Consider the following 15,369-nt stretch of genomic DNA (forward strand, 5'->3'; position numbering starts at 1 on the left):
CATTCGTCCCGCTAATTAATTTAAAAAAAATAACTCACATAAAAAAAGATAAGTTTAGTTTTATTTATGTATACTAAAAATATGTAAACATCGATTTCAAAAGATAAAAATCAAATACCGTAGTTTTTGTCATGTAAAACATGTGGGGGTATAACTTTATATTTATTTAAGTTAGGAATATTCTTAACTTTATATCCATTATTATAGTATTCTTAACTTCATTTGTAGACAAGGCTAAAGTACTAAATTTTCAGATTCTTTACTAAGTCCCTATATATGTATCATCCTTGTACCAATGCCATAATCGAGAACTAGTTCATGATCCCATAATCATCAATCCTAAGCCTTAAAATCCAAAAATGTTTGTGTCAAGGGAAAACCGGACCCCAGTCAATGAAGACAACACTCTTGACAATCATATTGACTTGATATTCAAACCCAATATTGTCAATGTCACTCCCTGAAGAGGTAGGTCCCAGCAGAGGCCGGTTGGACCCGCAAGACTTACCTTGAAAATGGACGTCTGCGCAGTTGAACCCGCAAGACTCCTTAACGGACGTCTGCGCGGTTGAACCCGCAAGACTTAACTTTAGGGACGTCTGCGCCGAGACCAACCGGACCCGCAGGACCCACCACGCTCAGAGATGTGACGTCCTCACATGCGGTACGCTAGCTGGTCCCGCAGGAAATGCCTCCCAATGGTTTCCAAGTACTCCGCCTGTTCCCGCAGTTACGGATACCAGCCATCAGGGAAGGCCACCCGCGCAGCAAGGCTACACGCATAAGGCTTAACTCTCATAATAATTCAGTAGTCACCTGAAGGAATGAGCAAGCCGGGAACATTCCCGCACAAAGGCGGGAGGGGGAAAACTCCCGCCCAAAGGAGCCAGTCCGTACGATAATGGAGGATCTTTTGTACTGTACCTGACGAGGTATGGACAAAAGATCTGACCAAAGATACGACAGCTCATTGACAGCAGTATGGCAGGCAGCACGCTATTGCACTGTCACTATTAGCCGCCACCTACTCACCAACTCCTGCCATACCACGTGCTTAGCCTGTAGTTGGTGGAAAAGGAACAGTGCACAGCAGGCCTGGTCACTATCAGCCGCTACCTACCTACCAACCACCAGCAGGGCACGTGCGTAGGCCACAGTTGGCAGAGTATTAGGCCGGCTATACCTCCTTGGAAACCTACCTTCGGCTATAAATACCCCAATGGTATGATCATCTCATCTCATCATATACTATCTTGTATTATATATCTTATACCTGATATCTGCTCTAGCAATCTCTTAATATATACATTTATATTCAAGAGCAATCTAGTCTGATTCTCACGCCGGAGGGTGGTCACAAGGAGGAACCCCCCCCCTTCTCAGTGACGAGCTCACGGTGTCTGTTTTGCAGGTTATCAGAAGAACCATCTTTGCCGGATCTAACCCCTCGTGGGAAACATCCATCTAACCCCCAGGTTACCCGTAATCTGCTAGGGGTAGGTTAGTGTTTCTTCATTAGCACCATCCGTGCATAAAAGCTAGAACTTCATTTTTTTACAGTTTTTTCAAACTTCTGGAAAGATGGTTAAAGAAACTCCGGTAACCACAACCCCAGCTACTGGGGGAAATACCGGCTACACAGTCTTTACAAACACTACCCCGGTTACCCAAGCCGGGGCAAGTGAAGTAAATTTTACGAACACTACCCCACTTACCCAAGCTGGGGCAAGTGCAGTAAATAATCGCTCACTGGGATTCACCGATACCCAGTTAGAGAAACGAACAAGGCTTCCCCGCCAGACACTCGATGAAGTTAAGGCATGGGCGGAGGCACGTCAGAAGGAATTCCAAGCTGAGTTGGACGAACGCTTGCGTTCCGTCCAACAGGCTGACGAACGCTTGCGTTCCGTCCAACAGGCTGACGAATTCGAAGAATACTTGGACGATGATTCGGAGGAATCCGATAGAGACGCAAACCCTCGTCATAAGGCGAAAGGGAAGTGTAAAGAAACTGACTCCCAACCGAGAAGGCGTTTTGGGGAAGCTTTCAAACCAAAAGACACAGGTGGAAGCCCACGAGACTTCTCCAAAACATTTAGACCAACTGTTGCAAATGCGGGAATGTCCAAATTTGCAAGGGACATTGCGGAAGCAATTGCCCCAAAAATTGCCAAACAAATGTCCAACATAGGCACATATGATGGTATATCTGATCCAGACGATCATTTGAACAGATTCATAGCGGGGGCAACCGTCAGCAATTGGACGGAACCCACGTGGTGTTACATGTTCCAAATGACGCTTGTTGGGCCAGCTAGAGCGTGGTTCGATCGTCTACCGGTCAACCACATCTACGACTGGGCAGACTTCCAGCAGAAGTTTAGCCAACACTTCAGCCAACAAAGAAAGTATACCGAAGAGCAATGGACAATCCTCAAATGCATTCAAGAGGAAGATGAATCTTTGCCAGACTTCATCACTCGCTTCAATTCAAAGAAGCTAAGTCTGGGTAATATCAGCGAAGATCTTGTTCGCGCTGCTTTCATCTAGGGCGCGAACGACCCAGAGCTCATCCGCACCTTAACGGGTAAAGATGGCATGCCATCCACATGGGATGCCATCATGACAGCAGCAAAACGCTTTGCGGAAACGGAGAAGCAACTGGGTAGAGATCTTCCACAGAGCACAAACCTCTACACCCAGAAAACAAGAGAAGACAATGTCCTTACCGCCCGACTAAACAAAAAGCGGAAGCTAGGCATTTGGCAGTCAAGGGTAAACTTCGACACCTCATCCGGCTTGCAACTTCGGTTGGGCGGAAGGGATAACGTACAGTCAAACCAAAATTCCAGATGGACGCCACTCACCAAAAGCGTCACCGAGATATTCGCCACTGAGGAGCTCCCATGGCCAAAGGCTCCAATTATCCGACATCGTCACAATGCTGATCGGAGCAAATACTGTGATTTTCACAGAACAAAAGGCCACAACACTGAAGAATGCATAGACGTAAAGGACATGGTGGAAGCATTTGTCAGAGATGGGACGCTCGCGCACCTCGTGGCGCAATGAACGCTGAGCAGGCTGATGCGTGTAGAACCCCAGCTGGGAAAAACACGAATAAAATTGCAGCTTCAATGTTGGAGACTACATACTGCGTAAACAACGAGATCCCGAACCAGGTGTATAGCGGCTCGATGGCACTCCTATCCCAACATGGAAGGGAGCTCAATTACACAGTGCATGTAGATCAATTCCAAATTTGTAAAGAAAAGGCCCAGAGCCACTTCCAATGGAAATGATTCTCCTTAGAACATCGACGCTGATGATTTTACATTTATACTTATGAACTTTCCACACGGATATGCCGGTATTCACCGCATACATAAGTGTGAAAGTCGTTGCGTGGGGAAGGCGGCAAAACCCGCATAAACCCAAAAATTGGCAAACCTTCACGCAGGTCAGTTAAAGGTAAAGTTATCCTACTAAATGAAAGTGCCGGTCTATCCGCACGAATCATGATAGAGGAAACTGCACTAACCTATTAACAACCGTGCGTCGAACGGTTTATTCAACACTGATGCCGGTATTCACCGCATTACGTAAAAAGTCGTTGCGTGGGGAAGGCGGCAAAACCCGCATAAACCCAAAAAAAAAAAAAAAAAAAAAACCTTCACGCAGGTCAGTCATAGTTAAACTTCGGTCATCCCACTAAATGAAAATGCAGGTTCTAACCGCACAAATCATGAGAGGAACCCGAACCTATTGACAACCGCGCGTTGAACGGTTAACTTATTCAAAACATTGGGAAAATTGCTAGAATAAACTACAAAATGCATACGCAAGTCATGTAACGTTTGTAACGCAAGTCCCAAAGATTCAAAAGTAAGCGGGAAAATACCCCTTACCTCGGCAACCAAGTAACTATAAGACGGGTGCGGGTACAGTGTTAAGGCAAAACCCTTCACATACTTAGCACCCGCAGGGAATTGAAGCCAGGAATACCCAACTATAAGACGGGTGCGGGTACAGTGTTAAGGCAAAACCCTTCACATACTTAGCACCCGCAGGGAATTGAAGTCAAGAATACCTCGGCAACCAAGTAACTATAAGACGGGTGCGGGTACAGTGTTAAGGCAAAACCCTTCACATACTTAGCACCCGCAGGTAATTGAAGCCAGGAATACCTCGGCAACTATAAGACGGGTGCGGGTACAGTGTTAAGGCAAAACCCTTCACATACCTAGCACCTGCAAGGAATTGACGCCAGGGATACCTTGGAAGTAAAGTAACTATAAGACGAGTGCGGGTACAGTGTCAAGGCAAAACCCTTCACATACCTAGCACTCCGCAGGGAATTGAAACCAAGAAGGATCTTCTGGGCCATGCTTGCGGAAACGGGAATAACATCCCCGCATAGCGGGAACGTCGAGAACTAGATTGTTTGAAGCTTCAGGATGGAATTGTTGGTTATAACATAATTGATCACTATGTTCAAAACTACCAAAACCTCATGGAGAATCTACACAAGAGGTTCTCAACGCTCCTGACTTGCGAGGAGGTCACAGACCTATCCGCATCATCCCAAAGATCAAGCAGAACAGTGGGAAATTCTGCGTGACATTGGGAAACCCGCGGGAAGACTCCCCGCGGAAAACCTAAAAACTAAACCCTTTTCAAAACCCCTTGCTTAAGTCCAAAAGTTCACCTCACTTTATTAAACATTCATGAGAAGAACATTGGACTGGGGGGACTTGAAGAGGTAGGTCCCAGCAGAGGCCGGTTGGACCCGCAAGACTTACCTTGAAAAGGGACGTCTGCGCAGTTGAACCCGCAAGACTCCTTAACGGACGTCTGCGCGGTTGAACCCGCAAGACTTAACTTTAGGGACGTCTGCGCCGAGACCAACCGGACCCGCAGGACCCACCACGCTCAGAGATGTGACGTCCTCACATGCGGTACGCTAGCTGGTCCCGCAGGAAATGCCTCCCAATGGTTTCCAAGTACTCCGCCTGTTCCCGCAGTTACGGATACCAGCCATCAGGGAAGGCCACCCGCGCAGCAAGGCTACACGCATAAGGCTTAACTCTCATAATAATTCAGTAGTCACCTGAAGGAATGAGTAAGCCGGGAACATTCCCGCACAAAGGCGGGAGGGGGAAAACTCCCGCCCAAAGGAGCCAGTCCGTACGATAATGGAGGATCTTTTGTACTGTACCTGACGAGGTATGGACAAAAGATCTGACCAAAGATACGACAGCTCACTGACAGCAGTATGGCAGGCAGCACGCTATTGCACTGTCACTATTAGCCGCCACCTACTCACCAACTCCTGCCATACCACGTGCTTAGCCTGTAGTTGGTGGAAAAGGAACAGTGCACAGCAGGCCTGGTCACTATCAGCCGCTACCTACCTACCAACCACCAGCAGGGCACGTGCGTAGGCCACAGTTGGCAGAGTATTAGGCCGGCTATACCTCCTTGGAAACCTACCTTCGGCTATAAATACCCCAATGGTATGATCATCTCATCTCATCATATACTATCTTGTATTATATATCTTATACCTGATATCTGCTCTAGCAATCTCTTAATATATACATTTATATTCAAGAGCAATCTAGTCTGATTCTCACGCCGGAGGGTGGTCACAAGGAGGAACCCCCCCCCCCTTCTCAGTGACGAGCTCACGGTGTCTGTTTTGCAGGTTATCAGAAGAACCATCTTTGCCGGATCTAACCCCTCGTGGGAAACATCTATTTAACCCCCAGGTTACCCGTAACCTGCCCCGGGTCACTTAGTGTTTCTTCACTCCCCAACCGATTTCAACCGCACGAATCCCTAGAGTCACGGAGATGTTGAAAGAGAGACACGACTGCAAGAAATACTATGTTCTGAAGGTTGTCTCCATCGGTCCATACCATTCTGGGAATCCAAGACTCAAGCCGGTCGAGAAACTCAAGCCTGGTTTCACAATGAAGCTCCTTAAAGACAACAAGGAGACCATTAAAGCTTTGTACAATAAGCTTGGTGAACCAAGTATGCTACGAGATTTAAGAAGCTTTTATGAAGAAGACTCAACAAGAAAGTTTAGTGATATGGAATTCACTAAGATGATGGTGTTGGATTCTTGTTTTATTTTGTATTACGCTAAATACATTTTTGGCGACGAGCCTGAAGATTGTACAGAGTTAAAAAGACACGAGATTGTCTTTGTTCATCAAAATTTGTTCTTGTTGGAAAACCAAATTCCTTTCAAAGTTCTAGCGGAGGTGATGAGCTTGATGGGAGACAAACTTTTCTATAAGTTTAAACAATTCATCGAAGGCACCATTTTGGCACCCGTGAAGCCGAAAATAAAATGGTTAGAATCACTACTTAATTGTTTTCTGAATGATGGGAAATCATCAATGTCAAGAACGGACACCGGGTTAGATGAATCACCCGATCATCTTCTCAATCTTCTTCATAAGAATCTTACCAAAATACCCCAAGATCCCACTCCCACAAATATTAATTCAACTGTTCCAAAAAAAATTGACATGTACAATGTTACTGACCTTGTGAATGCAGGGATTGATTTTGGGCCAAGTGACACCATGTCTTTGGCTCACATTAAGTTCGCTGAACGTCGGTGGTGGTTTTCAGCGACTCTAGATCTTCCTCCAATAACTGTCAATAGTTGCACCAAACCTATGTTATTAAACTTGACAGCCTATGAAATGTTCTCGCGCTTAAATGATGCATGGATTGCCTCGTACGTATATCTTCTTGATTCTCTGATTGATCACCCTGATGACGTTAAGCATCTTCGAAAAGTTGAGGTGCTCGAAAACTCATTAGGGAGTGATAAGGAAGTGGTAAAATTGTTCAGAGAACTAGCCATTGACTTGGTTCCAAATAATAATGCATATTCGGAAGCTAAAAGAAAGACACAAGTGCATTGTAAAAGTTGGAGGAACACAGTTATATACGAACTTAAGACGGAATATCTCAAGAGCCCTTGGGCAATTCTTGCACTTGTTGGAGCTTTGATAGCTCTTTTTCTTAGTGCTGTTCAGACTTATTACACCGCATGGAGTCCAAAAGCACATGCGACGATCTTTGCATGTTTCTAAAGATGAATCATCACTTATAAGCGTCTACGAGTTGATGGTTTCTATTGTATCTGTTGGTGTGTTGTGTTTGATTTGAGTGTTGCAAGTCCTATTGTGCTTGGTTTATTCTTAAATAAGATCATATTAGTACATGGTGTAACCATTAGGTCAACTATGCTGCTACTATGAAACAAAAGTGTGCTGTATATATATGTATTTTATTATGATCGGAAGTATTTTATTATTTCAGGATTGTTTCTAAATCACGCAGCTATTATTGACAAATTGTTGTGTAGTATCTATAAACTAGATTGAGGCACGTGTATTACACGTGTAATTAATAAAAACTTTAAACTTTAGCCATTTAGTGAATTACAGTTAACAAAATGATCATATACTGTTAATACAATTACAATTTATATGAAAATTACAAAAATTACATAACTAAGATAACACAAATGTGTTACATATAAGTAGTCACTCCGTCCCATTAGTAGTATTAAGGTTTGAAAAACACAAAGTTTAAGGTAGATTGAATGATTACTTTTTTTGCTTACCAAATGACAAAAATGCCCTTAGAAATTGGGTCCATCAATATTGGTTATTAATTTTAATTATGTGTGTATAAGGATAAATTTGGAAATTGACTAATAATTTTGAAAGTGGACATTTGTAATGGGACAAACAAAAAAATAAACGTTGGCACTACTTCGTCCTTGTACACTACATTTGTGATTGTATTAGTTGGTATACATTGTTTATCAAAAATCAAAATCTTTAGACCATTTATAGTTGTCTGTGTGACAAATAATGTTATTCAAGTACATACCGCTACTCTAGATAAATTATATTATATATCCATGAAACTAACAAAAAAATATCCATACACATAAAATAACATACCTTTTGATCAATTAATATATATGATGTCATTTGTGATCATTTGCTCATGTTTATAAAAAAACATGATTATCCCAAAAAGCAGATTACCTTAACTTTAATTATATAATCATCATTAGAATCTGAAATTGATTGATCATGATAAATTATTTGTAGTTATTAATATTCTGCATATGACAAATTTTAATTAATTTTATATATTAAAATTAACAACTGTATAATCAGGAAACATATAAAACCCAAAATTTAAATATAACAAAATGATTTGTTTCATTTCATATGAATGGAAAATGACAAAGACATACTAACCTTAAAGCCATGTTCAAATAACAGTAAATTCTTTTTTTTTAAAACAATTTGTGTATAGCTTTATTATTTTGAATATAAACTATAATAGATATTTTAATTATGTACTACCCAACAGGTAACACGAACATAACCTCAAATCATTGTATTTTTTTCTAAAATTAAAATTACTAAGTAATATAATTGAAATGATTTGAATGAATAACCGATGAAAACGGTATTCTAGGTTTTCATATCCTAAATAATTTTTGGAAAGCGAAAATAGTGGAAAGGGATTGAAACAAATTTTTTTTGTTTAAAAATTTCAATGCTTTTAGTTAAGTAACTTGTCTTATAATGTGTATTAAATTTAATATATTTGAATGTATAAAAAAAGTATAAATCAAGTTATAAAATATATGTTTCTGGAGCATTTTTGTCTTGAGTTATAAAAGAAAATATTGAAAACTAAATATTGGTATTCTTATTGCTAACCTTTTATACTACATAAAAAAGACATATAAATAAATGATAGATAGTTCATATAGTAAATCGTTTTTTCATATGGATTGTAATTATAATATTCAACTTCAATGATTAATGCTAAACACCGAGATATATATAAAATGTATTCTTCATGTTTGTAATATTTATATAAAATGGTTGGAGAAAATAAAGAAAATACACATTTTCCTGAGTTCAAATACATATGAGAAAATTTTAAATCCAAATCTGAAACAAATCTTATATAAAAAATTATGAATTGCTGCTTAAATCCCAGTTTAAAAACAAGTTATAGTTTACCTTGATTTTAATTACCTATGATTTTAAAATTTTATTCTAATAGATCTGTAACTTTAATTTTGATATTTTCTTATTTTATTATCTTTCACCATTAATGTTAATGAATGAATCAAATAGGATTTTCATTCAAGAAAAATAAACTTCAATTCATATATAAAAATGACTTAGAATATAAGGATCAATATTGAAATGTTGAAAAAAAAGGAAGAGAGCTATGAGAGTGACAAGTGACAAAAATATGTAGTTATTTATTAGAATAGATAGATTGTTGTGTAGGAACAAAAAGTAGAATGCTTATGGTTTTTATTTATTACTTTGAAGATTTGAATTAGGATGGGGATATAAAAACACTCTTGGTGTTTTTTTAATTTAATTAAAAATATAAAAAATTAAAGATACGAGAATGTTGTATACGATTAAAAATATTCCAAATATAATAACTTTAAAATATGATAATTTCAAACATTTAATAGTTACCAAATATAATATTTTTAATTCTTACCATAATGCCCCTAGATTTAATTAAAAGAAAAAAATAGAAGAAAATTTTTGATTAGTTGAAATGATTTCTCGCACTTTTCGCAATAACTTTATTTCTCTCCTGAACTTAAACATATATATATATATATATATATATATATATATATACTTTTGAATGATAAAAATAGCACTAATGAAGACAATAGAAAAAAGTAGTTATGTTCCAAAATTGAATTGTCATAGAACTTATATTCGTGATTTCGATATAGAAAAGCTCATTATCGATAATTTATTTATATCAATACGATTTCACAAATGCATAAATAAATTTAGATGGAGGGAAAGGGATAAAAAAATTAGGGTTACAATTGAAACAACGGTTACAAAAGTTGATAATCATTTTATTGGTAAGAAATTTTAAACAACTCAGGTAAAACAACTAAATTACTTTTTTAAGATTTACAATATAAGAAAACTATATTTGTTTATTAAAATGATGTTTACTAAAGACGAGATAATATAACAGTAATAACATTCCTATATAATATAAGATAATAATAGACAAAGAGAAATATAAGATTTTTAGTTTAAGATATACAATATATTTTATTATGTTGTACCATATTTTGAATCTCCGAATATTTGATTTAATAGACAATTCAGGTAATTAAGCATATATATTAAAATAATGTTTACCAATGTCAATTAAACTAAAATACTTACGTTATAATTAATGAATGCATAATAATATAAATTAATTAATAGAAATTAATAATCATTTAATAGAATTGATTGTATAGTATTTTAATTTAGTTTAGAATTATTTTATTCATATGAAAATTAGAGAAGTGCTAGATATACATGAAAATGTTAAGAATATACCAATAGAAAGATGTCATGTTGAATTAAACTCTATTGTTTTAATAGTATATATAGATGATGATTTGCAAGTGAAGATAAAAAACATACCTTCCTTTTTTAAGTCATGTGAAACTCGTAAGAGTAACTTTATATATACATATAAGTTAGGTATATTATCCATTAAAATATTCCAAATTGACAGGAGTAACTTATGTATTGTACTATGATTCTTTACTTTACTTCATTTGTAGACAAGCATAATATCATATATCCTTGTATCGAAACTAAAATCATAACCATAACCGATCACCTGCATATGATCCCCATAATCACAATTCTAACCCTGAAATCGAAAAATGCCAATGCAACAAGATCAAACCCAAGGCCGCAATGAGGTCATTGACTCGATTACTAACTCGGTCACTGACGCTTCCCCACGGTTAGCAACCGCACGAATCTCCAAAATTCCTCCCATGACGAGAGAGACACACGACTATGAGAAATACTTTGTTCCGAAGGTTGTCTCCATCGGTCCATACCATTATGGGAATCCGAAATTTGAGTCGGTCGAGAAACTAAAGCCTGTTTTCGCAATGAAGCTCGTTGAAAACAACAAGGAGATCCTAGAAAGTTTGCACACTAAGCTTTGTGAACCAGATATGGTGCGTGATTTAAGAAGCTATTACGAAGATAACCCGACAACCAAGTTTAGCGATATGGACTTGGCTAAGATGATGTTGCTGGATTGTTGTTTTATCTTGTATTACATTAAATGCATTTTTCGCAGGAAACGTGAAGATTGGGAAGGGCTAGACGACCACCAGATTGTCTTTATTCAAGAAGATTTGTTCTTGTTGGAAAACCAAATTCCTTTCAAAGTTCTAATGGAAGGGATGAAGAAGTTAACAGAATTCAATTGGTTGGAAATGATTAAATTCATCTATGAGAATATTATTCTGGCATCAAGAAAACCGGAAAGGAAGTGGTGGGAAGCAATACTTTATATCCGAATTGGTCGAAGACGCTATCATGAGGAACACGTAATAAAGTTAGTGACAAAAAACGAACCAAATCATCTTCTCCATCTTCTTCTTTGTTCTCTTACCCATAGTATGCCACTTGATCCCATGGATAATTTGGGTCCAAAAGACCAGAGCACTTTTGGCAATGTTAGGGAGCTTGTGGATGTAGGGATCCGTTTCAGGCCAAGTGACGCTATGTGTTATGTCAAGTTTTATAAGGGCCGGTGGTGGTTCACAGCGAATGTAGAACTCCCTTCAATAACAGTGGATGATTCCACTAAGCTTATGTTGTTAAACTTGATAGCCTACGAAAAACGCTCAAGTACTGAAGCACGTGGTGCATGGGTTACATCCTACGTATGTTTTCTTCATTCTCTTATTGAAGACCAAGAGGACGTTAAGGTTCTTAGAAAAGCTGGGGTGCTACAAAACTCGTTACGAAGCGATAAAGAAGTTGCGGAATTGTTTAATGAAATACGCACTGATTTAGTACCAAATAACTTAGCATATTCTGGCGCTAAGTACAAGATACAAAAGCATTATGAAAATTGGAATGACACACTAATGTCCCAACTCAATCATGAATGTGTCACCAACCCATGTGCATTTTTTTTTCACTTTTTGGAGTGATCTCTCTTTTTCTTAGTGCTGTTCAAACTTACTTCACTGTTTGGAGTCCCAAAGGCGATGCGATGATCTTTGCGTGTTTTTGAAGAAGAACCATCACTTATAAGCAGCGAGTGAGTCGTTAAAGTTGTTATTGTATCTTTAATTCCGGTGTGTCGTGTTTGATTGTCAAGTATCACTATATATGTTTGTTTTTTTCCCCTTAAATAAGATAGTAGTTGTGTTCTGAGAATGCAACCAGGTCAAGTATATATGTTTTATGTGTATGTGTAACTATGATTGTTTGAAATAAATAAAGAGATTAGTTTGTGATTTATATTGTGTGTGCATGCAGAGTCATATCCATTGGTTGAAATGGTTTCTAGAAATCTCGCATCACTTTCATTTGCTTTGTAGGAACCATTTCCTACAGAGATACACATTTACACACCAAGATAATAAGATGAATGTATTTGACTCATATAGTTGGCAATTGGAACTCAGTAATCAAATTAGTACTCATCAATTAAATGGAAGTAGTCATGGGCTATGGCGGAGGCACGGAGTGGTTTCCGACATGAAGACTTTGACTGAGGTGTGACGGGAGGTGGGCTAGCTGATGAAGTGGACGGTTGGGCTGAACGTGTGACAGGAGATGGGCCGACGAAAGTAGTGGGGGAGGACCGAGCCGGATTGGGAAAACCATCCGGGAAGGACGTGCTAGTTAGTAATGAGTTCGGCACATACTATGGCTAACAAAAATACTATATTAGTAACAAGTGAGGAATTCAACATAAATACGTGACACACTATGGCTAAGATCTAATGTCTTTTTAGTCACCTAGAAATAAAGTTAATTTTATTTTTTTCATTTTCAAGATTTTATAATTCCATAAAAAGATGGAAATGCAGTTTATTTGTTTCGAAGTACGTAAATAATGATTCAAAAATATAATTTAATAAGAAATACCTTAGGTAAAATACGTAACATATATATCAGACAAGTTTGTGATAATGAGCTAATTCCACTTTTTTAAGTAATGTGAAACTCATGGGAGTAACTTTATATAAACATTAAGTTAAGAATTTGATCCATTATAATATTCCAAACTGATTGGTGCTAACTTATGCGTCTTATCATGATTCTTACCTTCAGACAAGGTTAAAGTAATAAAGTTTCAAGATTCTCTAGGAGGTATTAGAGACACACATGAACACATGTATATATAACATTCTTGTACCAATACAAAAACTTAGCACCTACTAATTATGATCCATTACTAACCACCAATCCTAAACCCTGAAATCCAAAAATTAATGTTGGCGCAACAAGACCAAACCCAAGGCCGCATCGAGGTCACTAATGACTCGATTATTGACTCGATAGCTGCCTCTTGTATCAATGCCACTGCCACTTCTTCACCATCATCAGACGTGAAAATCCCCAGAGTTCCAATAATGGTGAGAGAGAAAGACGACTACGAGAAATACTATGTTCCAAAGGTTGTTTCCATTGGTCCATACCATTTTGGGAAACCGAAACTCCAGTCGGTAGAGAAACTCAAGCCTGTTTTCGCAATGAAGCTCCTTGAAAACAAGGAGACCCTAAGAAGGTTGTACAATAAGCTTGGTGAGCCACAAATGGTGCAAGATTTAAGAAGCTATTATGAAGAAGACTCGACAACAATGTTTTGCAATAAGGAGTTCACTAAGATGATGTTGTTGGATGTTTGTTTTATTTTGTATTACATTCAATTCGTTTATTTGGGCAACCCTGAAGATTGTGGAGGGCTAAGCAACCACCAGATTGTCTTTGTTCATCAAGATTTGTTCTTGTTGGAAAACCAAATTCCATACAAAGTTCTAATAGAGGTGGCTAAATTGTTGGATTTGGATAAACAAAATTCGATTTCATTGTTTTTCTATACTAGCAGTTTTGTGAAGCATTGGTGGCCAAAAAGAAATTGGTTAACATCAATAATCTCACATATCCGGTACCCAAAGAAACCAAAGTTCGAATCTGGTAATCATCTTCTCGAAGTCCTTCATCGTGGTCTTACCGAATACTCCAAAGCTCCCAAGCATCGATCAGCTTTTCGAAATAACTTCATGCTTAATTTTCGCAACGTTAACGAGCTTGTGGATGTGGGGATTCAGTTTAAGCCAAGCGGCAGCCTGTCTTTGTCAAGCGTTGAGTTTTCTAAAGGCTGGTTGAGGTTTTCAGCGCATGTAAAACTCCCTCGAATAACGGTGGATGATTCCACCAAGCATATGTTGTTTAACATGATGGCTTATGAAATGTGCTTGAACTCGGTTGATCATGCATGGGTTACATCGTACGTATGTCTTCTTGATTCTCTGATTGATCGCCCTGAGGACGTTAAGATTCTTAGAAAAGCGTGGGTGCTTGAAACTTCTTTAGGCAGCGATGAAGAAGTCGCGAAATTGTTCAATGAAATAGCCATTGATTTAGTTCCAAATAATTGGACATATTTAGAAACCAAGTTCAAGATACAAGAGCATTATGAAAGTTGGAGTAACACACTTTTCTCTGAACTGAAGAATGAATATTTCAAAAGCCCATGGGCAATTTTTGCACTTCTTGGAGCTTTGATAGCTCTTTTTCTTAGTGGTGCTCAAACTTACTACACTCGTTGGAGTCCCAAAGGCGAATGTGACGATCTCTGCATGATGCTGAAGAAAAACCCTCACTTGTAAAAGTCCATGAGTTATATTGTATCTTTTGGTGTGTTGTGTTTGATTTGAGTGTTGCAAGTCCTATATATTTATGCTTGGTTCTTTTCTTAAATAAGTGCAACCATGAGGTCAATTATGTTGTTACTATGAGAAAAGAAAAAGGGTGTGCTATATGTGTGTGTATCCATGATTGTGAAATAGTGAAATTATGTTATTATCCTATGATGGTTTCTAATTATGTTCTTATTTTATTGAATTTTTTCTTAACTATAACTATTAACTTATAATGCACCTCTAAAATTCTACTCACTACCACAAAAATGTAGTATTTCCTTCTTAATGTAAGAAGCCTTACCTCCCCACAACAATCATTTGTTAGTACGCAACCGGGTTCTATATATATCATTAAACGTAACCCGTTTTATTTACAACTAAGTTTTAGTTGTTTCTCGATAAGTTAAGGATTGATCACCCTGTGGACATTAAAATGAGACGTGTAGAAACAAACAAAAAACTTGTTAAAGAGGAAAATAATGTTGAAACCAACTCGTTTTACGTAGAAGGGTATTCCATCTACATGGTAATGTATGATAAAAATTAAAACTATAAATATCGAT

General features: G+C 37.9%; 1 protein-coding gene and 2 pseudogenes across 1 annotated transcript; all 3 read left to right on the forward strand.

Moving 5' to 3' along the window:
- Nucleotides 1-450: 450 nt before the first annotated feature.
- Nucleotides 451-7,138, forward strand: LOC143588407 (UPF0481 protein At3g47200-like; annotated as a pseudogene).
- Nucleotides 7,139-10,783: 3,645 nt separating this feature from the next.
- LOC143588408 (UPF0481 protein At3g47200-like) lies at nucleotides 10,784-12,182 on the forward strand (annotated as a pseudogene).
- An 869-nt stretch (nucleotides 12,183-13,051) lies between these two features.
- LOC143588403 (UPF0481 protein At3g47200-like) lies at nucleotides 13,052-14,921 on the forward strand. The gene has a single exon (XM_077069416.1). The coding sequence runs from the start codon at nucleotides 13,373-13,375 to the stop codon at nucleotides 14,771-14,773; it is 1,401 nt and encodes a 466-aa protein (XP_076925531.1). The 5' UTR covers nucleotides 13,052-13,372; the 3' UTR covers nucleotides 14,774-14,921.
- Nucleotides 14,922-15,369: the final 448 nt, after the last annotated feature.

Source organism: Bidens hawaiensis, unplaced genomic scaffold, assembly GCF_021521415.1.
Source record: "Bidens hawaiensis isolate Kalapana, Puna unplaced genomic scaffold, B.hawaiensis_p1.1 tig00036355_1, whole genome shotgun sequence".
NCBI classification, from domain to species: Eukaryota; Viridiplantae; Streptophyta; class Magnoliopsida; order Asterales; family Asteraceae; genus Bidens; species Bidens hawaiensis.

Coding starts and splice junctions, on each gene's coding strand:
- LOC143588403 (XM_077069416.1), top strand. CDS start 13,373: ATGTTGGCGCAACAAGACCAAACCCAAGGCCGCATCGAGGTCACTAAT.